This window comes from Poecilia mexicana, unplaced genomic scaffold (genome assembly GCF_051168715.1).
Source record: "Poecilia mexicana isolate PSO_F unplaced genomic scaffold, ASM5116871v1 scaffold_3, whole genome shotgun sequence".
Classification (NCBI taxonomy): Eukaryota; Metazoa; Chordata; class Actinopteri; order Cyprinodontiformes; family Poeciliidae; genus Poecilia; species Poecilia mexicana.
Window position 1 is genome coordinate 11,720,338 of NW_028263372.1, and position 24,988 is coordinate 11,745,325.

The 24,988-nt window shown below is 41.7% G+C and overlaps 1 protein-coding gene across 4 annotated transcripts in view; it reads right to left on the reverse strand.

Annotated features, from left to right (window-relative positions):
• The window catches only part of myo9aa (myosin IXAa), a 99,870-nt gene that overhangs the window by 14,552 nt on the left and 60,330 nt on the right, over positions 1–24,988 (reverse strand). For 3 of the 4 annotated variants that reach the window (XM_014999269.2, XM_014999267.2, XM_014999266.2), the window contains 16 exons: positions 22,483–22,604; positions 20,629–20,770; positions 20,326–20,521; positions 17,250–17,369; positions 14,838–14,913; positions 11,862–12,002; positions 11,341–11,380; positions 11,149–11,271; positions 9,627–9,707; positions 9,388–9,498; positions 6,727–6,849; positions 5,238–5,387; positions 4,022–4,332; positions 2,092–3,657; positions 1,338–1,431; positions 923–1,138 (listed from right to left, as the gene is read on the reverse strand). In XM_014999269.2, the coding sequence (XP_014854755.2) occupies positions 923–1,138; positions 1,338–1,431; positions 2,092–3,657; positions 4,022–4,332; positions 5,238–5,387; positions 6,727–6,849; positions 9,388–9,498; positions 9,627–9,707; positions 11,149–11,271; positions 11,341–11,380; positions 11,862–12,002; positions 14,838–14,913; positions 17,250–17,369; positions 20,326–20,521; positions 20,629–20,770; positions 22,483–22,604 (3,612 nt within the window). The remainder of the gene's footprint in view (positions 1–922; positions 1,139–1,337; positions 1,432–2,091; positions 3,658–4,021; positions 4,333–5,237; positions 5,388–6,726; positions 6,850–9,387; positions 9,499–9,626; positions 9,708–11,148; positions 11,272–11,340; positions 11,381–11,861; positions 12,003–14,837; positions 14,914–17,249; positions 17,370–20,325; positions 20,522–20,628; positions 20,771–22,482; positions 22,605–24,988) is intronic. The other variant, XM_014999271.2, reaches the window with a different exon arrangement.

Sequence of the window (24,988 nt, forward strand, 5' to 3'; positions counted from 1 at the left end):
CCCGTCTTCAAACACTAAAATCGATATTTAAAACAAAAGCAAACAAATGGCTTTAAGTAGAGATGTTCAAATAGATGTAGGTGTCTGGATTGGAAATGTCAATCAGTAGCTGGAAGAGTTAGAAGAGGAAAATCTGCTTCTGTTTTTCCTGCCCATATGTGACATAGCAGAGATTTTCATGGCAGTCTGAACGGCCAAAAATCTGATATTTTCCCAAAAGAAAAATCATATCTGTGCCACTTCCATATGTGATACGCGAGACATCCACACTTCTGTTACAGAAAAAGCCAAAGGTGATAAATCAGGATGTAAACAATGGCTGAAAATTATGATTATGAACTTATGAAAGACGTCTGTGTCACTGAAGCACATCACACCACAATCCCACCACTCTCGGCTCTGACTACACATCAAAACACACTTCTCTAAGAACCTGCAGCTCCACATTGCTATTATTTGTACTTTCTTTTTATTAGGTTTCTGGTGTGTGACAATATTGTTGACTCTCTCATTGAAGAATAATTTTAACACTCATCCATAAATGGCTCCACTGACTTTTACTTCTGTAAACGACGCACTGCTGTGTGACGTCAACGTTCTTTGTTTGGGGTCGTGAACCGTTTACACAGAAGTCTGACTGCTCTTGCATTTAATTATCAGTATGAATCAAAACACACACACACATACAAAAAAATAGATTTCAGTAAAAAAAAAAAATCAGAATTGAGCATTGAGACCTGCTGTATGAAAGAACCCCTTACTGTGCTTTGAAAGAGGAAAAACCAGAAATGAGCTCAGTTTGAGGCAGAGGTGAGATGCAGATCGAGGCCGTTTCTACTGAGTGGGTTAGAAAAGTCAGAGAGAAGTCAGGCTGTAGCAGAGAGTACAGAGAGGGGGGCCACTGCTGGCCTGGAGGGGGTACCATGTCTGAGTCACTGAAGCAGGCCTCTCTCAGGCCCGCCTCTGTGGAGTTCTGCTTGGACAGCGGCAGAGTGTAGTGGCGTGGGCTGGTGAGGCTGTCGCCGCCGTAGTCGTCCTCTTCTGAGTCGCCGCCAGCTGCGAGGCTGGAGGCACGGGTGAGGAAGTCGGAGCGCGTCCGCGCCATTCTGGCTTTCTTTTTCTGGCCTGCGCTGCTGACCTGGAGTTTACCAGAGGTGAGAACAGCGTGAGGAAAAAGTTCCTGCATGGGTCTCCGGCAGAGCACCGGCCAATCATCTTCCCTGGATCCTTCAGCCCGGCTCAGCTGGAGTTGGAGCCGCCCTTGCAAGGTTCAGACATCCACAACACAAAACCTACACATATACAAACACACGCCATGTAAACAGCAGATTGCTTACATCCCGAGCCTTTGTTGCTTTAGACGGCTTCAAAGCTGGTGTGGGTCCTTCTCTAGGAATGGTCACAGCTTGTCCTTTAGCGTCGGCGTCAAATCTGATGGATAAAAGAGGCACAGACCTAAATATGAGTCTGCTAAATCCATCCATCCTGATCTATAGAGACATTTTTCCTCCATTGTTCTTTAGAAAATGGCTCAGGTTTTACCAGACTGCGTCACGCAGCAGAGTCTCAATTGGACCAATGTTTCAGATGTTGGCTGAAACATCCCGACATGAATTTGATCTATAAATTCTGGCTGGATGTTTTGGGTCATTGTTCTGCTGGAAGGTGAACCTCTGCCCCACTCTCAAGTCTTCTGCAGCCTCTGATGCGTTTTACTGCTATATTGTCTCTTTCAACGGTGGTTTTCTTCTAAGAACTGTTTCGTGGAGTGTACCTCTAATAGCTATTCTCCCACCTGAGCAATAAGGTTTTTAGCAGTCAAATTCAGATTAAGATGCTTATCAAAAAGCAGATAAATATGTTTTATTAATGTAAAATTAGTAATACAAAAACAGTGTATAAGTGCAAAAGTTTTGCAGTTTCATCAATGAATCTTAGAAAGGCCGTGGCTCCTTTTTGCTAAAGACTTAATTTTAGCAGGTGATCCATTCAAAGCATATCAGAAAACTCAGATAAGGGCATTGCAAATCATTAGCTGAAATCCACCATTAATTGGCACCATAAAAGATTAGAAAGGCAGAGCACACTCACGGGGTAAAAGTCACTTTGTGGTCTGGGGAGAAGAAGATGTTTCCTGGTTCGTCAGCCAGACTCACTGCTGTAACCTCCGGACTCTGTGGCTTCTTGCCGGCTACTCTCACCGTGACTCCCGCTCCGTTTCGGGTCTCCAGAGTGAGCTTAGGGGCCCAGCCTTCGGCGGCAGGTCGGTGGTCTTTGCGTCGCTCCGTAGGAGCAGAGAACGGTGGCGGGGGCAGTTGGGCAGGACGGGAGTTCCCGTAAGCGCCTGTGGCGACCGGAGAGTGAGGCGGAGGTGAGGTGGAGTCCGACTGCGTTCTGCCATGAGGAGCTTGACCCGAGGTCTTCTCAATCAGCAGAGAGCTGGGCCGGGGCCCTTTGGTGGACATGGAGGTTCTGGCAGAACCCGGCCCGGCCTGCCTGCTCTGCTGGATCCTGTGCAGGGCCTCGCCTCTCTGCTTCTCGAACATCTCCTTCTCATACCGGGCGTACTTGATGCGCTCCTGCTCCAACACTTCCTTCTGCTTTCGTATCTGCTCCATCATCTCCTTCTCGTTCTGCTGCTGCTGGTTGCGCCGTCGCTCCTCCTTCTGCTCGTTCAGCCGCACCAGCTTCTCTATCAAGGAATGGTCGGACGTCGTCGACGAAGGCGGAGAATCGCCCGTCTGGGCGGCGGTATCTCTCAGGTCTACCGGAGGACGGATGATGGCACTCAGCTCGTCGCTTAGCGGGGTTTCTTTCTGCATGCTGATGACCACAACCACTGGGCGCCGTGACAACTCTCGTCTCTCTTTGAGAGGCTTTGTGGCGGCTGTAGTTGTGTCTTGGGGGATGACACTGCCGCCCTCGCGAGCGGGGACGTAAAACGTGGGGAGGTAGTTCTGGATTTTGGGTGGATGTGGGTGAGCGGGTGGGCTCTGGCTTCTTTGGGGGGAAGCAACTTCAGCTTCCTTTGGTTGGGATGGGTTCAATGAAACGTCCTCCCCATGTGATTCAGGAGCAGCAGGTGGGACAGGGGAGTTGGGGTCCTCGCCGTCCACAATCTCCTCCGTAGCCTTGGGCGGCTCTTCGTCCATCATGAGAAGCTCGAAGCTGCCTTTGGAGCTCTCGCTGTCAGGCGTGCCTTGAGGTGAAGGGAGAGACGGGCTAGCTGGCGGCACCAGCTCCAGAGACCAACGCTGCTCCTCAGAGGGAGACGAAGCTCCGCCGCTATTAGCCCGGACCTTCAGCAGCTCCAGGCTGAACTCGGCTTGCTCCAACTCCCTCATCCGCCGGTTCTCCCGTTTGGAGCGAGTGGTTTTCTGGGTGGGCTCCTCCACAGTTCTCGTCCGATCCTGCGCCACCACAGCAGACGATGGGACTGAGGAGTTTGCTTCGGTTTCTACTTCAGAGTTGCCCTCTTCTTCCTCGTTAGCGGTGTCCTTTAGTGGCATCTCCTCCCGGGTGCTGAGATCCAGCCCCATGGTTCCTTCTCCCAGGTCTTCCTCCTCTTCTGCCTCTCCAGGCGAGATGCTCACCCGGCCATTCTCCTCCTCCTCCTCCTCCCCCTCCTCCTGTCGCTGTTCTCTCAATTTTCTGAAGCTGCAAATCGAGAAGTTCCAGTGTTACTTCAACGCTATGATGAGAATCTCAGAAATGAAAAGTGAGCAACCAACTCCAGAGTTGAAGTTAGGAGTACAAAGCCTTCCCCTCAGGAGCTCAGCAGCCGATTACAGAGCTGCTTTGGCTTGGGTTGCTTGCGTCATGGTATGAACTTACCAGTCTGATTGCACACAGAACAAAGCCCAAATACACTGCTGGTGCTGTGTGCAAAGATTAAGCTGCTTTTTTCCCCCCACAAGCTTTCGCAAAACCATGCTGTCATCTACCCCTAGGAGCTATTTTCAGAAAGAAACTATAACATCAGGACTCTTTGTTTCACGAAGCATTCTCCGGTATGTCCTACCTTTGCCTGCTGAGGAAGCCTCTGCTAATTGCCTGCAGCTGAATCACAGCAGCATACAAACGCAGGTAGGACTCCCTGGCCTGGTGACAGCGCCACGCTGCCTGAATGACCAGAGCCGCGGACGAGCGCCGACCGAGCCAGAACTTCCACGCTCTCTGCAGAACCCGAGTCGCCTCTCTCCACTGCCTGAACCTTTGACGTTCCCGGTAGCCTCTCCAGTGGGTCTGCAGACACACAGCTGCCCTCTCCTGGACACCGGGGTCGTCATACTCCTCCTCCTCCTTCATGGACCGGTACGTTCGCCACCATTTCTGTAAGGAGGTATGAATTATTGTTTTCAAACATTTAGAAAATTAAGCAATGTAAATTTCTAGAAAAATAAACTTCTTGAAATATCTTTTGTGAAATCCCACGAAGTTTGTCATTTTAAATTTCAACATGTCCACTTCATGGCTTTCAAGCAGCTTCACGCTCAGTATGTGCATAAACCTTTATTAGTCACATTTCCACATCGTTGGCTATTTTTCACTTTTTTCCCCATTCTCCTTCTGACTGTAATTAGTTGAAATTATGCTCACTAGTTTTCCTTTTTTATTGCCTTAATGTGACTTTTTACAAGATTTTCTTTAAATTTGTCCCAGCACATCTTATTTGTAGTAATCTTGTGTTTTTCTTACTATTTTTTTTTTGGTCAGCAAAATAAATAAAACTGAGACCTAAAAAACAGAGTCCACAAATTATATCAATGTTATTATGCAAAAATGTATTATTACCTTCAAACTGGACTCTATGTACCTTAACACAATATTTGTAACATGTCACATTTAAGCATCCCTCTGGATACTAAAAGTTGTTTTTATATAACTATGAACTTCATCTTGTGACACCTGTTGCTCACACAAGACAAAAATATATTTAGTATTTTTTTCCTTTATATTGTCACCTTCCTAAAATAATGTCCAAAGCCACTTTTTGTCCAAAGTGATTTAAACAAAAAACAAAATAAAAAAACAAACAAAAAAACACACATGCATCCTCAGACATCTTTCTTTCCAAAATTGCATTTTGACAATGTTACAATAACTACTATAGAAGGCTGAATTAAAGCCCCACTTTGTCAGCAATTCCAATATATACAATAAAGAAATAATCACTGGAGCAGAACTAAAGACAGTCTCTGCTGCAGATCAGATCAGTGATGATAAAAACACTTCACCTGGATGCTGACCACCGCCTCCCTCATCCTGACGAAGTGCTTCCTCTCCAGCCGCGCTCTGAATCGCTGCTGCAGCATGACGATGAGTCTGAGCACCTCTCTGTGGAGCTCGGCGTGCAGCCGCTGACGCTCGGCCTCCTGTAAAAACACCTGAGGGGGGAAAGGCCGGGATGGAGTCAGAACGGGCCGGCCCACGTGCTTACTGTGAGTAAGGCAGTGAGCAAAGTGACACATTCCTTTATTAAAAAGAAAAAAAAAAAAAAACCCTGAATCAAAAGCGTACACACAGTGGCCAAGAAATCCCAGACCAGATATACGCAGACAAGAATGTCAGGCATGATCCTGTAATTATACAGACACATCCCAGAAGCATGGACCCCTCTATCAAAGCCATTCAGAGCTGCGACTTAAAAAACACCAAACATGAGGTTATATCTTCATTACATACTGTTTCTTTCAAAGACAAGATGCTTTCAGGTAATATCACGTCATCCCAAACACAAACCAATTCATTCATAGCTTCAGGTATATAAACACCTGCCAAAGTGTCTTATTTAGGTGTTCAATACAGCAAAAGTATAACTCTAGTTATATACTATGAAACAATACAAAGCCGTTTTATTACACGTTTGTTCCCATGTTACAAGTCCTTCTTGGAGCTCAATGAACTCAAATTGAGCTCCAAGAAGGCTCAAAGGCTTTATATTTACATGTTAAGTTGTCCTCAAAATTAACACCAATGAATTAATTTTTTGGTGCCTTGAACCTTTCTGAGCTCTGAGCAGTGATTGAATGGGTGAATATTGTACGTTATCGCACAAGCTTGAGATCGCCTTCACTTTGCATTTATTGAGTGAAACATTTAAGGCCGTCTGGCTGTAAGACGAGACCTGAGCAACTGGAACCTTTAAAAAAAAGTAACAACATTTAGGAGAAACTAAAAGAAAGCTATGAGAATCTGCCTAAAACTTATTTTATGTGTGCACATTTTCTTGTTCAAGCTGAAGGAGAAACAGCAGCAAAGACACTCAGATTTGGGAAATTTGTAATGTTCTTTCAAAGTTAAAAAGAGATGAAAACAAAAAAAATAAAAAAAATAATATCAATACAGAATATTCAGTGATCTGTATGCAAGACTGTTCCTTGCATACAGACCTTATTTCAACAAATAGGCTACAGAACTACTTAAGCTTGTATTGTTGGTGCAGGAACGCCGCTAAAACTAGCAGGATATTCATAACTTCCTCTTTTAAAATCACTGGATGAACCTGGATAGCATCCGCAAAGTGTTGCAATGGGACATTTCAAACTAAAAAGGCAAAATAACTGCAACAAAAAAGGCCCCAGTACGAAGCCTTGAGGAACTCTACATGTAAATAGCTAAAGAATATTCTGGATTCAACATAAAACTACCCCTCACTGATTTATCTTCAAAACTATAGAAAGTAACGAGGGCTCAGGCCAACGCTGAACGGAGACGGTTACATACCTTTGTCTTTCCCACTTGATAGCCCTCTGGTTGAAGATCCAGCTGATCCATACTTCCCTGGATGCTCTCCCTCGTGGAACGGGTTCCCTCCGGCAGCAGCACACTGAAGTGATGAACAAAGTCCTACAAAAAGACCAGATTATGGAAACGATCTGAAATATCAATTCAGATGTGGATTTTTGCCCCATTTCCAGATGGAACATTTTACATCAATGAAAGCCAATTGAACCGACTCTGGACCAGCAGCAGCATCTCTATGATGCACCTCAAATGCAGAAAACCAGTGAGGAACATCCGGTTTTAGGTAAAAAAAAAATAAAATAAAATAAATTTTGTACAGATTCAAACATCATACATCCATTTATTTAAACTGAACCTTCATTGCCTGAACTGAACACAATCAGAGCAGCAGGGAGGCTGGACAGACGCACAGATGCCGTGTTTATACAATTACCAGCATGGGGCGTGTTTGAGACCCCGAGCACAATGAGGAGGGTCTGTCCTGACCAGCAGGGTCCTTCAGAGTGATCCCATCCACAAGATATTTCTCATTACTGCTGAACACGACACAAAGCATGCTGGGGAATTTACCGTCAAGGAAAATGTCTTCTGCTGTAATGATCGCAGTGAGATCACCAGAACACTTATTCTTTCCTTCGCCACTGAAAGTTTCACTCATGTGCGCCTGTAAACATTAAGGGTGATGTAAAGTCTACCATGACCTGAAGACATAAAATGACAGACAGTGAAGTTTTTATATTCAGTTTTAAGTAGAAAAATTGTTCAACACTGGGAGAGAATTGTGGCCCGAAAGTGTAAAATTTGAAATTTTCCACGGTTTCACATCCTTGTGCGTAGGATGAGGAAGTGTTTGATTTTCCTTCTCTATTTAACGTTTAAACATCCAAGTAATCTGCAGGTGGGTGGGTGTGGGGTTCTTTGTGTTTTTTATTCACACTACCTAAAAGGTGGATTGAACAAATGTGGCTTCATTAGTGACATAAGCTTCTAAACCTTTTGCCTTGATGTAGAATTACTAGTACAGTTCAGAGCTTTTAAATGCGCTTCATCTTATTTCCCTTAATTATTTCAGATCACTACAATGTTGATGAAATATGTCTGATAATGCCCCCCCCCCCAAAAAAAACAACAAAATATTTCTTTACACGACGAAAGAAATACCCAAAGCAGACATGTAATTCAATAACTCAATGTCTAGCCAATAAGGTGACCTATTCGTTATCTAAATTCTTGGCACAGGAGGTTATTGGCACAAGTGAACAAAACCAGAAAATGGAAACTACTGTAAGAAGAAACAGGAGTGGAAGTGGGCCACTCCCGACTGTCTTCTGTCCAGCAACTAACGCCCATCTGCATTCACCGCCATTCGCTTCATTAGCAGCGCAGCGCTTCCCATGGGGCTGACATCACTCCTCGGAGAGGCAGCGTGGTTAAAGACGGCTGCCATCTCCCACCCCCACAAATTCCCTTCTGACCCAACACACAATGAATCAGGAACACGTTTAAAAAAAAAACCATCACTGGCACTCCAGCTCCTGAGAACCTGAGAGGCTTTTCAGTTTCTGTTAGTTTTAAAAATCTTCTTGGCCGACACAAGGTCACGAACAAAAACGGGTTCATCTGCACAACACCCTCACTGTTTACTGGAAAACCAGATTTCTGAGCACAGAGTTTAAAAACACATGAATGAGGCTTCCCTCATAAATCATACTGGATACTAATCAACTACATGAAATCTGAACCTTTACAGGAGGTTTTAATCCGACACATTTTCATCTTTTTTGGGATTAGACAGGAATTATCTTCAGGATGTACTGCACTCTTTATGCATAATAGCCCCTTCTTTAGTAGGTATGAAAAAGGCAGCAGCATAATCTCACACTGACAATTTTTTTTGAATAATAAAAAAATACATATATATATTCAGAAGAGAAAAAAATCCCACATTAAGACTTTTTCCCCAAAATTTACCAACTCCACAACTATTGGCAACCAGAACAACCCATTTAAAGTGGATGCAACTAAAAGTTAGTTTAGTTATATTCTCGATTCTCCTGGATTTTACTCACAAAGGTGAAGAAAGTAAATATGGGGACAAAAAAAAAAAATCTCCAAAGCTCAGTGTTGGAGAACTGCTGTAAATTATGAAATCCTGAAGTCTCCAAAGAAGCTATTTCTCTGTTTACATGCTGGACTTTGAAGGTATTGATTACTTGTCAGAATAATTGATAGAATAACTGACTACTAAGATGATTGTTAGTTGCAGCCCTAAAATCAACTGACTGAAATCTGTTCAGGATGTCACTGAGTTCTGTAGGATGTCTGGAAATGAGCCGTTTGAACAGGGACACAACTAAAAGTAGCAAGACAGCAGCTCTGAAGGGCGTCTACTGACATGGAGAGGTTTTGAAATCTCTGCATGCCTCTAATCTTTGTCAAATCTCTGAATTTGTAAACAACAGATGATGTGGGATTTTTCTCCAGTGAATAAATGAGATCAAGCTACATTTTGCTGGATTCTCCAGCAAAATGTAGCTTTAACTTATTTTAATGCTTTATGCACTTTTTTTTTTTCCTAAATCGGTTATGCCAATGGAGGAGATTTAGTCAAAAATATCACCGTGACAACATGTGGATTACCTTGAAGGTGTACTTGACGTTGTATCCCGATTGCCGGATGCGGACCGTCTCCAGCATACCTGTGTACCGCAGCTGCCTCAGCACCAAGTTATCATCAAACCTTAAGGGCAGCTGTGTGTGAGAGAGAAAAAGAGAGGAGGGGAAATGGAAAACAGATTTTCTTTTTTTAGATTATTTTTAAAATTCCCACTTCAAAGCAGGATTAGGGAATGTTACTAAAGCAACAGTGTCCAGCGTACCTTCTCTGCGTTGGAACGGATGCACTTGACAAAGTAAGGTTCCGACTGACCCAGAGTCTCCATGAGCTTATTGAGCGAAGCCTGCGGGATAAAACGTGGGAAAAGAAGTCATCAAACCCAACAGCACAAAACACGCGGAGACACTTCACAGCTGTTTAACAGACAACAGCGAAACTCTGTCGCCATCTGTGAGGAACGCCGAAGCATTAAAATCCTCCGATTCGCATCGGTATAACCGTCTACATACATTTATGTGAGCATGCGGTTTGGAAGAAAACAGGATGCTTTTTTTTTTTCCTCCTTTTTTTTCTTCATTTGCAGCGACTGTGTAATTAAACACACGGACACATGTGTGTCTGGATGTGTGTGTAATCACTTAGAGGCAGGAGGAATTCAGACTCTTTTGTTTTTTTTTGTTTTCCCCCTGCATGGAAGATTAAAGCAATCAGCGCAGCACAGGATGTGGAGAGTGAAGTCATCCACACATGGATTCAGGCTGCCTCCCCACCGGCCGTCCACAGGGGCCTCAGCTGCACCTCCAGCAGCCACGAAACACTGTTCACTTTTAAACAGGACGGGGGGAATCAAGTGTTTGGTTACGGAAATGTTACTGCCCGCCGATGAGATTGTTTTCCATATTTCAGTCAGCAGATACAGCACTGTGTTGACTGAGAAAACCCTGTAGTTGTCAGTTGTCAGGCTCCTGCAATGACAGCAGTACTCCTATTTTTTATTTCCATGTTATCTGCTGCCTGGTTTTCCTATTTACATTGTACATGTAATAACAAAGTAATAAAGTCAAGTTTTGATTACGCAAACAGTTTATCCGGCGCAGCAGTGCTTATTTCAAACATGCTGATGTTAAACTTCAAAGTCCTTTGGGAGTGGTTAAAATCTCAGATTTGATGGGAAAAATTTTGGTTCGAATCTGAACTAGTTTTTTTTTTTTTTTAGACGCACCAATCAAAAAAATTTTCCCAGCTGATTTGGTTTCAGACAGACTGATTTTGTATCCCAGGTCCTTAACACATAAAACAACGTGTCTTGATAGATTTATTCAAATTTAACCAAACATAAATACTGTAATTTAACTTTGATTCAAGTCACTGATAAGTAGCAGTTGTAAGGCGTTTTCTTTACAACTTTGTAATTTTGTGTTTTTACCATGTAAAGCATCTTGAACTGCCTTGAAAGTGGTAGCAAAAACACAAAGTAGAAACTTTTCACAGATTTCCCTCCTTGATTTGAGGAGTTCATCCATAAGGGTGTGTCAGTGAATGAATCACTTCCTTTTTTATACACAAAATAAAGCATGTTTCTTATTACCAGACATGATCTCACACATTATGTCTCTTGGATATGCAGTGTTGGAGCCAAAAAAAAAAAAAAATCACAAATGTAAATGTGAACAGAGATGTGTGTTGTCGTTTCCTCCCAATCTCTGTAAGATTTAGAAAACACAACTTTTCACATTAAGCTGCGGATTTGCTGAACTGTAAAGCAGCGAGTTCATCCAACTGACCTGAAACTGTGCGCTGATACTGGGAGGTTTCTTCTTCTTGTGGAGGTGAAGCAGCGACTTGGTGATGCGGTCGTGAAGCGTCAGGTTGCTAAGGTACTTTAGTGATTTGACGTTCAGTAAATGCTGCAGGCAGAGGGTCACAGTCAGCACAACCCCAATCCAAACTCTACGTTAAAGTAAGACGACTCCTACCTTCGGAAGAACTGGTTTCGACTTGTAGTTTTTGTTCCTCCTGTTTATATGTATAAAAACAAAACAGAAATTAACCAATGGATTTTTTTTTGTCTACAAACACAGAGTAGCAATAAATCACTTCCTGAAATTCTTTCTGAATAGGTCATAGAAGAAGTGGGACTTTAATTTTTCCACTGGACAGGAAATATTCCTTCGAAGGGTCAAGCACAGAGCAGCGCCGACTGAGCTGGTCGGAATGTCCGGATCAGTGACGGAGCCTCCAGCTGGGCGGAAGAGGGACCTCAGGAGGTCTGTCGGGTTTCCAGACATCTCTGAGCTACTTCTTTACATTTCTGATCACAACATTTGGATTTCTCTAACCAGATAAAGTTCATCTGGAATCAAAAACACGTCCTCTGGTGCAACTTTAAGCTGTATTCAACCGCTAACCGGGTTGCACATGTGACGTAAAGAGAGCAGAAATCTGCCTTAGTGAGGCGAACGCTGAACGTTTTATTGTGTGCGTTGAGGGTACTGACATCAGGATGTCGTGCGCTCTCTCCAGGAGTTTGCTGCTGGCCGAGTTGACGAAGATGCCGTCTTCTTCTGTGTTGGAGCCGCCGGGAGAGAGGTGGCTCTGCCGACCGACGCGGCCGTTCCAGCCGAGGCCCGGAGAACTCCTGCAGCACACATGAGCAGGAACAGGATTAGGGCTGGAACGAGCTTTTAACTACTAGGTGGACCGCCTCGACGCCCCGACCACCGGGCTTAGCAAGTTTTCTGGGGGAAACCCTGCAATCCATGTGCTTACATTCAGTGTAAACACCTCTATATCAACAACAACCTTAATAAACTTTTGGGGATGTTTTTAGGGGCGATTCAGTAGTTTCTAGAGTTACGTTTGGTCTTAATAGACATGACTATCAAATTTCAGTGCTAACTCTGACTAAACACTAGGCTGTGTCAGAATAAATCCCTGAAAACAACGATGATCAGCTGTATTTAGAGTTTCTGCATAAAACTTTACAAAGTGTTGTATGTTTTTATTACTAATTCTTATTTTATGGACTTAAACAACCACAAATTATAATTTCTGTCTACCCTCCCTTGCAGTTTGATGATAAAGAAATATTTTAGCAAGTTGGAGGAAAATAAACAAAAAAAAAAAAAAGACTTTCCTACTTTATGACCTGGAACAAAGAGAAAACGGTGGGCTGATGCAGAGGCAGCAATTGATGGTAATTTCGGTGCAGCTGAGCAGTTTATTTAGTTTCCATTTTCCTCCTTTGTAGATTTACAAGAATTCCTCCAGCGTCGTTTCGGTGCGGGCCACACACAGCTTAACGCACAAACAGCAGCGGCAACATTTGTGTGGAAACTTAAACCGCGTGGCATTAAAAGATGGTTGACTTGATTTCCAAAAATAATATGAGGGGAGTCAGGAGGAGTGGAAACATTTCAATAGCAGATAAAATAAAAACGGTGGAGTAGTTTTTGTAGCTTTAGACGGGACCAACCTGGAAGACGTGAAAGGATTTCACCTGTTGTGTTTTTCATACTAAATAAAAGCTAATTGAAAACTGGATGGAGAGATTTTGTAATCCTTGCAATCGAAAGAGCCATTTTGCCCTCAGTCCAACTGAATCAAATTTGTTCATGGTTACAAATATTACATGATGTTTTGCTCATTATTTTTGATAAACATCTACTACAGAAAATGTGTTGAAGATTTTATTTTTATTTTTAGATCTTAAAACAAAGACGCAATGTTTCTGCAATAAAGTGGGTGGATACGTTTTCTTCTACTGGTAGCAAATGCAATAAAAAAATGCATTATTTGGTTCAACATTACTCGAGTTCAATCACGTAAACAGCTTATTAGTGTGTCTCAGCTGAACACAGTGGCATGCAGACACGGTCATTCAGCCTTCAGATTCAAATTTGCAGAAGTAAATAATGAGTACTGGAGTGGTTTTAATCTGGGATGAAGCGCTGCTCATGCTTCATTTATACAGTACGATGACTTAAATTCCTGTATATTACTGGGAACATTGTTGAAAACCCAATAAAGATGATGTTGAAAAAACAAACAAACAAAAAAACAACTTCCAGTAAAAAAAAAGTTAATTTCCTCTGATTTACTTCCAGGTTTATGTTCCTTCTCTCGTAATCTTTCAGAAAACTTGTTGATGTCGAAATCGGGCGGTTAAATCTCAAACTCTAGGATCCAAAACATCTACTTCAACACAACTCTTCTGTTTGCATCTGGCCTGCCATACAAAGAAGAATTTTTCCCCCAGTCGATCATCGATCTCAGTAAACGGTGACGCTACAATATGCCTTTTGTACCGACTGTTTATCTCCAGAGCCTCTGAGAGAGTCCCATAAAGTAGTGCACTGTCTGCCGTTGCGTCCAGCTGACTCACACTCAGATATTTATCTCTCCCTGGATGATCTTCTGCAACGCATAGCTCTGACTTTACATCATGAAGGAAGCAGCTGGACCGGGTTTAGAGCTCTGTGAGTCTGTGGCTCATGAGTGAGTGAGGAGGGAGACAGAAGGAGGCCAGAGGTCAGGCGTTAACGGGGTTAACGGATTCGCTCCTGTGTAACAAAAGCCGTCTCATTGGAGAGTCTCGGCTCTGCAAATCATGGCCGTTGCTTGTTGACCTCACCGTCAACAGATAATTAGAGGAAGTGGAGCTGAATGAGAGCATCGCTAAGACTGCCGACGCTTTAGTCACGTTTTTTTTTTTAAAGATATCACGTATGTACTGAGCAGTAGATGCATTTAAGAGAAAGTGCAGGTTGCTTGTCTCTGATCTTTCTCATGACAATACCTGACAGTTTCTCTATGTTGTTAAGTCAGGTGACTTTGCTGTAATACCAGGTTGAATAAACCAGGTACTGGTACTTTAGGCATTCTGGGATGGAGCTACATCTTATTTTATCCTTCTACACAACTTTTATTTTATACAGTTGGATAAACAACCAGCTTCTTTAGCAATAACATTTTGTGGCTTATGCTCCTGTTGGACATTAAACCAGTCAGCAGTCTTCCCCATGATTGTGTAGGCCAATACATTACATTTATGGGTTTAAAATCCTATTTTATTGTCTTGTAATATTCTAATCATTCACAAAAACCCATCAAAATTAACTAAAATTTATATAAACAAGTTTCATCATGATCACGGATCATTGATGTTAAATAATGCAATGATTTTTTCTCTCTTTTTTTAATATTACCTCTTCAAAGGAGGATTAAAAGCTCCTAAAAACAACAATCTGTGCATTTAACTTCAACTGCAGAAGTTATTAAGACTGTTTTAAGAAGAGAAATTTCTGCTTTTAAATAAAACCACAAGTTACAGTTTCAAAAGCCGCTAATATTTTCCATCATTCCTTTCCTGTGGTTTACACTCCTCTAACAAGACGCCAGAGACAGTTTGGGAATGTTTCCATGCAGAAGTCCCACTCGCGGTCTGACCCATTTCCGGCGGGCGCGTGCTTACCGTGGCGATTTCTCTGCGACGGCGTTGGTTCCCTGAATGTCCGACAAAGGCGTCCGTGGCGTCCTTCTGGTCATACCTGATTCACAAACAAACAGGCATCAGAGAATGCAAAAAAAAAAAAAAAGTCAAAACTAAATTAAAATACTAAAAACAGAAGACAAAACAAGACAAACGGTCACACAACACCAACAATAAATCACACTTCTGACACCATGTGCCACTCTGGTGTTATTGCAGTGAGCATTTTGTGCCTTTTTTTTTATGAGCCATACAACCTAATGGGGATGATTTGGTATTAAAGGTTAACAGTGATGTGATCTTGTTAGTGCTGAAATATGGAAGATGATACTCAAGAGTTATTTAAAATTAGTCTGGACTTTACACTTGCTTATTAATTCGATTAGTCATTTCAAATGGGGAGACATTGGGATCGCATTTTAATTACCCAAGAGAAGCTAAAATCTAAGTGCGGTGGCAGAGTGATCTAACTGATGCATTGCCTTCTGAAGTCGTGCTGAAGAGTCAGAGATCTACGAGGGTTAGCCTACTCAGAAAGCAAACTGGGACTGAACATAATACCATTCTCTGTTTCATCATCACTTTGCACAACCTTCTCACTCTCATCTGGAGCTGCAAAGGTAGCACAGAACAAAACAAAACAAAAAAAAAAGACACAAAAAGAAACAAAACATGAGTGTAACTAAGAGTTCATGGAGGCCCGAGAAGTCCGTGAGGTCAGCTGTGTGTCCACCACCGTGAGCGAGTTAGTCACTTCGTCCGCCACCAACGCCGTCACCGACACGGGATTTGTTAGTGACATCTGACGTGAGGTGTAGGTGAAGAAGCGACTACACCGACAGGCTGTAAGGGAAGCTACACCGCCGAGAAGGACACCACCCAGAGTAGCTTCTGCCCCAGACAGCGCACTGCAACCATGCATTCCCACCGCTACAGGACTCATGAACACGTGACAGGAGTGTCAGGATGGCTGAGGCATGCTACTGAACAACATGCAGGAGGGAGACGGAGGGATCAGAGACCAAGCATCTAGTCTACAGTAGGAGCTTCAAAAATCACAATAAAAAAAACAAAAAAAAAACAAACATAGCGCAGTGCCTTGAAAAATATTCACTCTCATTTTTTTCCCACATTTTATCAGAGTACAGTAGCAAACTTAATTCTTTAATGAGATTTTATGTGACAGACAAATAATTACTGGCTAATTGCAAAGCGGAAAATAAATTTAAAAAAAGATCCAGCACAACCAGTCTTCTTCAAAATCCTGTGTCTGTTCAATCCACTATCTGAAAATGAGTGTTGCAAACCTACCACAACAAGGCCATCAGCACCAAGAATGCAGAAGGAGCAACAATGGAGCGGCTTGGATCACACATGTCAAACTCAGGGTTCAGGGGCCAAATCCGGCCCACCACAGCTGTTGATGTGGCCCACATGAACATAACCTTTAGAGGGACAGTATTATGTGTTTTCCAACCACAGAATCATTTTATAGCACAATGAAGTAACTATGTTACCTTCAGTTGTTATACATATCAAATATGACTTAAAAGAAATTTGACGCTTTGAAATTGGGCCTCTGTCTCTTTAAGTCCTGTTCTTCTCTTTAAGTCCTGTTCATCCAAAACTCTGCCTTCAGGAAGTCATCGCATCTCTCATTTATTAACCCTTCGACAACATTTTACCAGCATTTTATAGTAGCTGGTATAATGAGCTCAGCACCAGGTGTCCACTAATTGTTGCTGCTGCTAGTCTGAAGGAGCCAACTAGCAAATCAATAAAATCAAAGAAGTTTTCATCTTTATGCTAACAAATTACATCAGTGCGAAAAGATGTTCAATATTTCATTTTAAGAAGCATCAATTGAATAGAGAGCGTGCCATTTAGTAATATTTTAACAGTTTAAAGAGTTTTTTTCAATGATTTATATCACAAACTGGGTCTTTGAAGACATGCGTGATCTTCATATGGCCTTAAAAAGAAATGAGATCGATACCCCTGGTTTAGATAAAAGAATATTCATGTCTAGACTTCAAACTAATTGCATCTCTGACACAAGACTTGTTATGATGTCCAAGTTTTCCAAAAAGAATGGGAGAAATTTGCAAAGTAGGCAGTATGTAATACAAAAGGTCAGCAAAACCTTATCCATTTCACCGCACCACACAAATATGCACAACTCTGTCACACAGAACCTCATTAATTTGTTTTGTAGCTGCTGGTTGTAAAGTGTTAAAATGTGAAAAGGCACTGCACATGTTCTTAAGAAACCGTTACTGAAGTCTTTTGTCGTAATGTGGCTACAGCAGAAGCTGATGATGTTGGTCGCTCTCATCCCTACAGCTCCCCTAACATGAAAGTTAGGAAGGGTTACAGTTGTCTTGGCAGCCTTACTGTACTTCTCCTCTTTGCATCTCTGCAGGATCTCTAAGCTTCTCTGATGCACAGGGTGCTGCAGAAAGCTAAAACTATCCATTTTTTTCAATACTGCACAGGGAGCAGCGTCATCATGCCCTTGGAGAAGCAAAACAAAAAGGAAAGAAAGAAGAAGAAAAACAAAACATAAGGGCAGAGGAGGGAGAAAGGGAGAGAGAGAGACATGAAGAGATTAGACAGTGTAGAAATGGAGGATTTCAGGAGATGCAGTTTTCTACTTGAACAAGACAGTTTTCTACTTGAAGAGAAGACGGTAAACATTTGAAAACGACACTACGAGGTTTGACTCTGGGTTTCTGTGTGAGGTCGTGGCCAAAGTTTTTTTTTTTTCTGTGGTGCAAATGTTATTTCAAAAATTAGCAGCTTCAATTTACACCGTTTTAAAATCGTCAGTGAGAGGTTTTGATATTGTCAAGAAGCTTGAGGTTTCCAAAGAGCTCTGCCTCCTTTTTAAGGACGTCTTACCACCAGTGCAGAACTCGCTTAATACGGGCAGCAGGTGAGTGTGGATGGATCCACACACACACTGTTCAAGATAAAGATCTGGGGGAAATATTCACCAAAAACTAAAATGATGCAGAATAAAGCACGCCTGCAAAGATATTTTCTCTGTTTGGAACAGCTGGAAAATCCTTTGTTAATCAACAGAAGTGGATATCCTACCCAAAAACACTGACATTAATAGAGGGGATCGATGTGTCCTCCAGGAATGTCTACAAACTTAAAAAAATAAAAATAAAAAAATGCACAAATGACAACTAAGTGCACTGCAAAAACAAAATCTTACCAAGTGTTTTTGCTCTGGTTTCTAGTGGAAGACAAAACTAGCTCATAAGTAGCTTTTCAGCTAGATATAAGAACTTGTTTTAAGTCAAATATTCCTTAATATCCATAAAAAATTTACTAGTTCCACTGGCAGATTTTTTCACTTGTAATATGGAAAAAATGTCATTATAAAAGAAAACATTCTGCCAGTGGAATTAGCACTTTTTAAAATTAATATTGAGAAATTGTAGACTTAAAATAAGCTTCTATTTCTTGCTGAAAAGTTACTCAGTTAGTTTTGACTTACTATTTTCACTAGAAATTAGACAAAAAATTCTTTGCAAGACTTTTTTTGCAGTCATTTTGAGACCAAAACTCTCAGGTTTAACTCGTCTTAAGATGTTGAACATATTGAAGATGTATAGATATTTCTCAAAAAAAAAAAAATAGAAGTAAACACACTATGATCAAGTTCAAGCACCAACAGAGCAAAAAAAAAAATAAATAAAAAAATCTACGATCAGAACAGAATTTGGCAAACGGGTCGACGTCCAAAGCGAACTGCAGAAGTTATAAAGAGGAATGCTGGCAGAGTCCATATCAGCTCTGAATGCATTTTCTAATTTGATGCATTTGAAGCTTGTGCTGTGTTCTAATTTCTCATTACCATAACAGTAACAATTTGAAATCATCTCATTAAACAGCATTTGCATCACTGTCAAAAACATTTGGCCACGACTGTGTGTGCTCACCCCATGCCTCCATGTATCGTCTTCTACGGGTTTTTTCTTCCGTTCTGCACATCTAGTCTCTTTAGACAAGATGGTGGTGAGTGAACACAAATCAGTTCACTGGGATTTAGTCAAGAGCAATTTTGTGCTGTTGCAGAGATTTTTCTGAACACGTTGAACAGATACCGCTGGGTGAGTTAGTTTAAGGATTTCTACAGGTTCTAAAAGTCTATTCAAACATCCACAACAAAAGTGAAGGAAGAGCTAGAGAGGGAGCAGCAATGCTTACAGTAACAATCAGATACTGAGATCTGTGGCATTATAAGAGTGAACTCTAAAGAGAGAAAAATGCATTCAAAGAGAGAGGAAGCTGAGAGAGACAAAGAGCTAAACTACTGTAAATACATAACAAAACTACACAACGCTGCAGACAATCGATACAAAATGTGGTGAGAAAAACTGAACTGCAGATCATCATTTTCTCTTTTCTCTTTGTGTGTAGTAATTAAACTTTATTTTACTACCTGATCTCTGAGTCAGTTTCTGATGTAAAGACGTAACATTTTAAAAAGGTAGAATTTCAACTTTTAGATTTCATTCTGCTCCTACTGTGTATCGTCTTTTTAAAGAGACTCTAAAGAAAGACCCACAGTCACAGTTTTTCCACGGTCGTGTGGGCAGCAGAATGCAGTGCTGTCCCTCCCACACGTGTTGCTACGCACTGATAATTGCCTGGTAGAGAAAACGCTAGCACACAGACAAGTTCGCACATTAATGGCTGTGTTTCCATTACATATGTGTGCAAGACTTTCTCAGTATTCCACAAATGTTGAAAAAACTAAATGTCACAATTGTGGGGTTTTTATTACATGATAACTGCAAAGAAAGGAAATAACATGGGAATAAGTTTGTTCACGTGATAAAAAATTAAAAACATGATGTGTCATCGCCCTCTGTCGTCTTTTCCGACAGCAGTATCGTCCGGTTATCGATCACGACTCGCGTGACACTAAATTAGAGTTTAGTAGTTCTGTGAAATACACTAATTTCGATTCAGTCAAAAAAACCACCTCATCCTTTACAGTAATCCAATTTATTTTTGTAATTTCAATTTACGCAATTATATGGTCAATGGAAACGCAGTTTTACAAGCAGAATATCTGTTCAGCTGCAGACTGCAGGCTAGCCTGATTGAGCTGGTTTTAACTTGGTGTACTTGTCTTATTCTAAAACCACGACTAACTTCGATAACTGCTTGTCTTAAATTTTTGCTTCAAAAATAAAACATGGTAAATAACAGCATTTTTAATTGCAGTGTTACATTTTGTCAGCAGTTGAAACAATTATTTACCTTTTCAATAAGTTACTAACCTGATACGAAGGTATTTTAACTCGAGGTTAAAATGCTAGTGCATGTCTACTTGCTTTAGAAAATGGTCTCTTTCTCTCTCTGTATGTTACCACAAAAAACATCAGCTCGTCAACGCTCAACACATCTTAAAGGAGACACGAAAGTCGCTATGGATGCACTCTCTCACCAGTCTTCTTGTGTGTGTGCCTCTTCCCGGCTTCTCTAAAAGCCACCAGGGCCCTGAAGTACGCCCGGAGCACCGCCCAGCGGAACGTGGCCGACGGGTCGATGCCGATCAGGCTGCAGATGAACGCGTTCTTGCTGCTCTTTAGCAGAGCTACGATGTCTGGCCGCATGTGATCCGTGTTCTTCTCCCTAAAATCCTGCGTTGTAGTGGCAGAGACATAAAAAATGACGACATGTCCCTTTATCTGGATATAAACATCTTCTACTCAACACCAGACGGCGGCTCTTGAAAACTCCTGCTGACCTTAACGCCGTACTTGACCTTGCCAGCGTAGTGCCTGATGATGAAGGCGGGCTCCATGACGGCAGGAAACTCGATGTAGCTGTTCCCTTCATGCTGCCGCTTGAACTTATCCAACAGCGTCTGATTGGTGGCTTGAGGGAAGCTGGAATTAGGAACAGAGGCGAGCGCTTTGAAGAATAGATGTTGCATCTGCTTTTAATGCCGAAGAAGAAGAAGGAAAAAAAAAAGAAATCTGCCAGAGGATCAGAACCCTGATGCACTTGTTTAAAGCTGTCACTTGTGTCATGGATCCTGCAGCATTAATCACACACAAAAAAGAAAAAACACAAAAAAACACACACACAAAAGAAAAACGTTTGACGGTTTTTTGAACTCTGCTCCGAACACGATGAATTTATGAAGTCCAGAATAAATGAAAGAGATCGTGGCACACGTCATCTGATCTGCAGCCTGTTAGGAGACGCTCAGCGCCAACGCAGGAAGACGTGAAGCTGCTTTTTCACGAGCCGACACACCGCTCTGAGGCCAGCCAGGATTGTTGAGCTCCGCTCACATGTTCTCCATTACATCTGAGACGCCGGGCTTCACCTTGACTATTGGTTTTCTTTGAGTTTTGACGAGGTTGGCTTTAAAAGCTGTTCCTTATAACATCACCTTGACAACAAGTAGCGGAGAATGTGTACTGATGCCTATTAAGATTTGAACTAATTTAACTTTTGAACTAATTTAAAGTCAATTATCTGCCTTCTGCTTGAGGTGTTTTTTTTTTAGATAGGGAAATAAATAATTCATTAGAGAACAAAACTGAAAAGAAAGTTGTGCAAAACCCATAAGAAATGCTGTTTAAACAGTCGCAATAAAACGACAGATTGATCTATTTTCATGAGCACAAAGCGTTATAAAATCTTCAGAAGGCATCTTCCTTAAAGCAGATTTCAGGTCAGATTTCATTCTGTACCATTAATAGTAACAGCCAGAGAATCTATTAAGAACGAAAAGGGGAAAAAAAAATAGAAAAGACATCAGGCGCTCACAGGAAGACGGAGGAAGAATGAGACACCAGGGGTTCTGGAACAGGGTGAAACCTGAGCTACAAAAACAAGACAGCTGAAAGGCTCCGTGCTTTCCAGCTCTTCCATGTGGGAAAAATCTGTTTCAGTGTCCAAAAGGAGAAGAAAGGCGAATTAAAGGAGGAAATATAGTTCTTAAATTAGCCGCAAAACAGCCATGAACTTCAAAGTATCAGATGTACGTTTTTTCCCCGCTGCTATGACAAAATCAACTGAACAGAAAATGCGAGTTATGATCAAATCAAGACGCGAAAACCTTTTATTCACAGCATTAATGTGACGGGATGTGACAGAAAGGTCACACAGATGGATTAGTGTTTATTTAAAGTTTCATGCAACCTGAGGTACGTCAGGAATAAATCCTCCTCTCGTCTCTGCATATCTAGATTCCCCTTCATGTTTCTTCTGGTTCATGCCGTCCTCACGGCGGTTTTCTCTGGCTTACTCAACTGGCCTCTTTAAGATGTCTCATCGGCACTTAATTTCATTTGAATACAAAAGCCGTGGCGAGAAGCAACAGTGCGAGGATACACATATCCTGGGCCAGCGTTTTAGGTTTTACAGCTGATGGGAGTTTCAGGGTTTCAGCATGAAGACAGAACGGAGGTCTCAGTTGGAATGAAACCAGAAACTCTGCTGTCGTGTCAGCATGTCTGCCAGTTTTGCTTCAGCCAGCCAAACGCACTGGATGAACCTTTTCACAGAGAAACAAAAGGAAAAAAAGAGAGAGAGAGAGAGAGAGAGAGTTTGTGAAGCAATGAAACAGTGAAGCTAGACGACTCACTTGCACTCTTCGTCCAGCAGGTGGAACAGCGCTGTGGGCTTCTTGCTGATCAGGCCGATGCAGCCCGTGTTGTCGATGTAATCGATGTTCCTCCAGCTGATGCCCTCCGCTCTGTACTCCTCCTGCAGGGTCACATGAAGACAAAAAGAAAGCCAAGTGTCAATGCTACCCGACCTTCAGCAGTTTGGTTTGATAAGGTGTGTTGTTGGGTGGGATTGGGTTCAGGTCCTACTTTAGGTTATTTCCAAGTATCGGTAAATCTGAGCACACATGTGGGGGACATCAGGGCTCCACTCTGGGGCAACTTTTAGTCGTTATCTACAAGATCATCCTAGTTCAGATTGTGGAGTTTTACAACATCAAGGTGTCTGCATGCAGAATGTTGATGGCATACAACTTTATATTAATGGGATGGGAAAGAATTTTGACTTACCCCATGCTTCAGCTATCAGAGAATATTCACTTACCTCAGAGTACCTGTTATTTACACACCAAGTTTATAATTTACCAATTAAAGCAACATTCGCAGGCTTTGTCTGACCTCTCTGTGCTTTATCGTTCGGAGAAACAACGTTTTCCCCGGTTTCATGTCTTCCTGGGAAAGACATTTATCCAATGAAGACCTTAATCCAGGACAGGTTTAATAAAATGACTGGATTTTTTTTTCTTGCTTCTCTTGTTCCTGCCCAGGAGTCAGGAAGCAGTAAAAAAAACAATTGAGTGTAAAGAATTGTTTATTCTGTCTGTGTGCAGGAACGTGAAGTTCACAAGGAAAAATATGCAACAACAAAACTTTAACGTCAACATGCTGCAAAATAAAACTGTCAAAATTAGATCCACGAGTTTTAATATAAACATAATGAAATCAAGTAGTTAATGGAGCAATATCTCAGTATTATATCTGCTTTTCATAGAAATAAATGAATAAAAATAAATAAGTCAAACAAGTCATTTTTGAATTTTTCAATTTTGAAAGAATGTCTGGCTTAAAAGATTGCACTTTATTAATTTCATAAAGTAGATCTAAAGATGTGCACAGTGAGTACAATATCCTGGACCAAGCACTCCTCCTCCTCCAGAAACCACAGCTGAGTAATTACCCACAGAAGTTGAGTCAGCTCCCTTCTGACTCACAAAATGAATATTATCTGCTTCGTATACTTCCAACCATGCACCGTTACACTGAATGAGGAGCAGGTGTTTGCTAGAACTCTTCAGATTTTTACTATAGAAATGACCCATTTTTGAGTTTCTTTTTTTTTACTGCCTTAAATGTGTTTAATGAAACAACAGCAGCATTTATGCTTCTCTTTCGTTGGCCAGCATCAACATAAAGTACTCCATGACTGCTGAGTGGATTTCAAAATTGTATACAAATAAAAATGTGAAACCTTCAGCTCCTCTGACTCGATACTTTGTGTTGTAATCTGAACATTTTGGAGAGATTAATCTACACCAGTTTTGCAATTGTTTCCAATTTTCTTTGCAAAATTACCAAATCTGGACAACTAACATTTGTTAACATTGGTTTTCTAACCTGGCTGGATATTCTGAATTGAATTTAGGTCTGGACTTTGACTAGGCCATCCTAACGCATTTACGGATTGATCTACACCATTTCATTGCACCTGTGGTTGTTCAGTAGAAAGTGATCTTCCATTTTAACTCTTCCACTTCCTCTAAGAGTTACAGTATTGCAATGTACTCAGCTGCATCCATCTTGACATCAATGTATGTCAGTAAGACTTCATATGTATGCAATATAAAAACTACAAACTCAAAGGTTTGTCACAGCGAGGGTGCCAAAAGATATGATTTGGAAGAAATAAAACCTTGTTTTACCAAATTCACAGTCTGTTTCTCAAAGGAGCAATGATGTTCACAAAATCATCCGTAGTGATGAACTTCATCTTCAAGATGATTCAGAGCAACAAAATAACAAAATAAAAGAAGGCATTTTGGAAAATTCAGAGAAGTCTATAAAGGCTCTCAAATCCAAAACTTTGATGAACAAGTCAGGTGTTAGTTTTTATAAAAAGTGTAATATTGCCAACAAAAGATCAAGTTGCAACCTTTTTATTCTGCCATTTGAGTGCATGTGCATGCAAGCACAAATGTCTCCGTGTGTGTGTGTGTGTGTGTGTGTGCGTGTGTGTGTGTGTGCGTGTGTGTGTGTGTGTGTGTGCACGCAAAAGTATGCATGCGAGTGTTGCGTTGGTAGGGGGGGCTTCAAATTGTTGATGGTGTAGGAAATGGGGGCTCTCAGGTTGGGAGCCACTGCTCTGACTGATTTGTTTTTTAGCTGCACCAGAGTGACTAAGAGGTCGACAGATGAATGGAAACACTGTAACTGTAGAGGAGGGTGTGAAGCAGGCCTCACTGGAAACATGAAGCAAAGCAGCTTTTGGACGTTTTATCTCAGCTGAATCACTACCAGAGACTGACTCAGTGGAGCTCATTGATTTTTCCACACTCTAATAGTGCTCTTTTGCACTCGCCGGCTTGT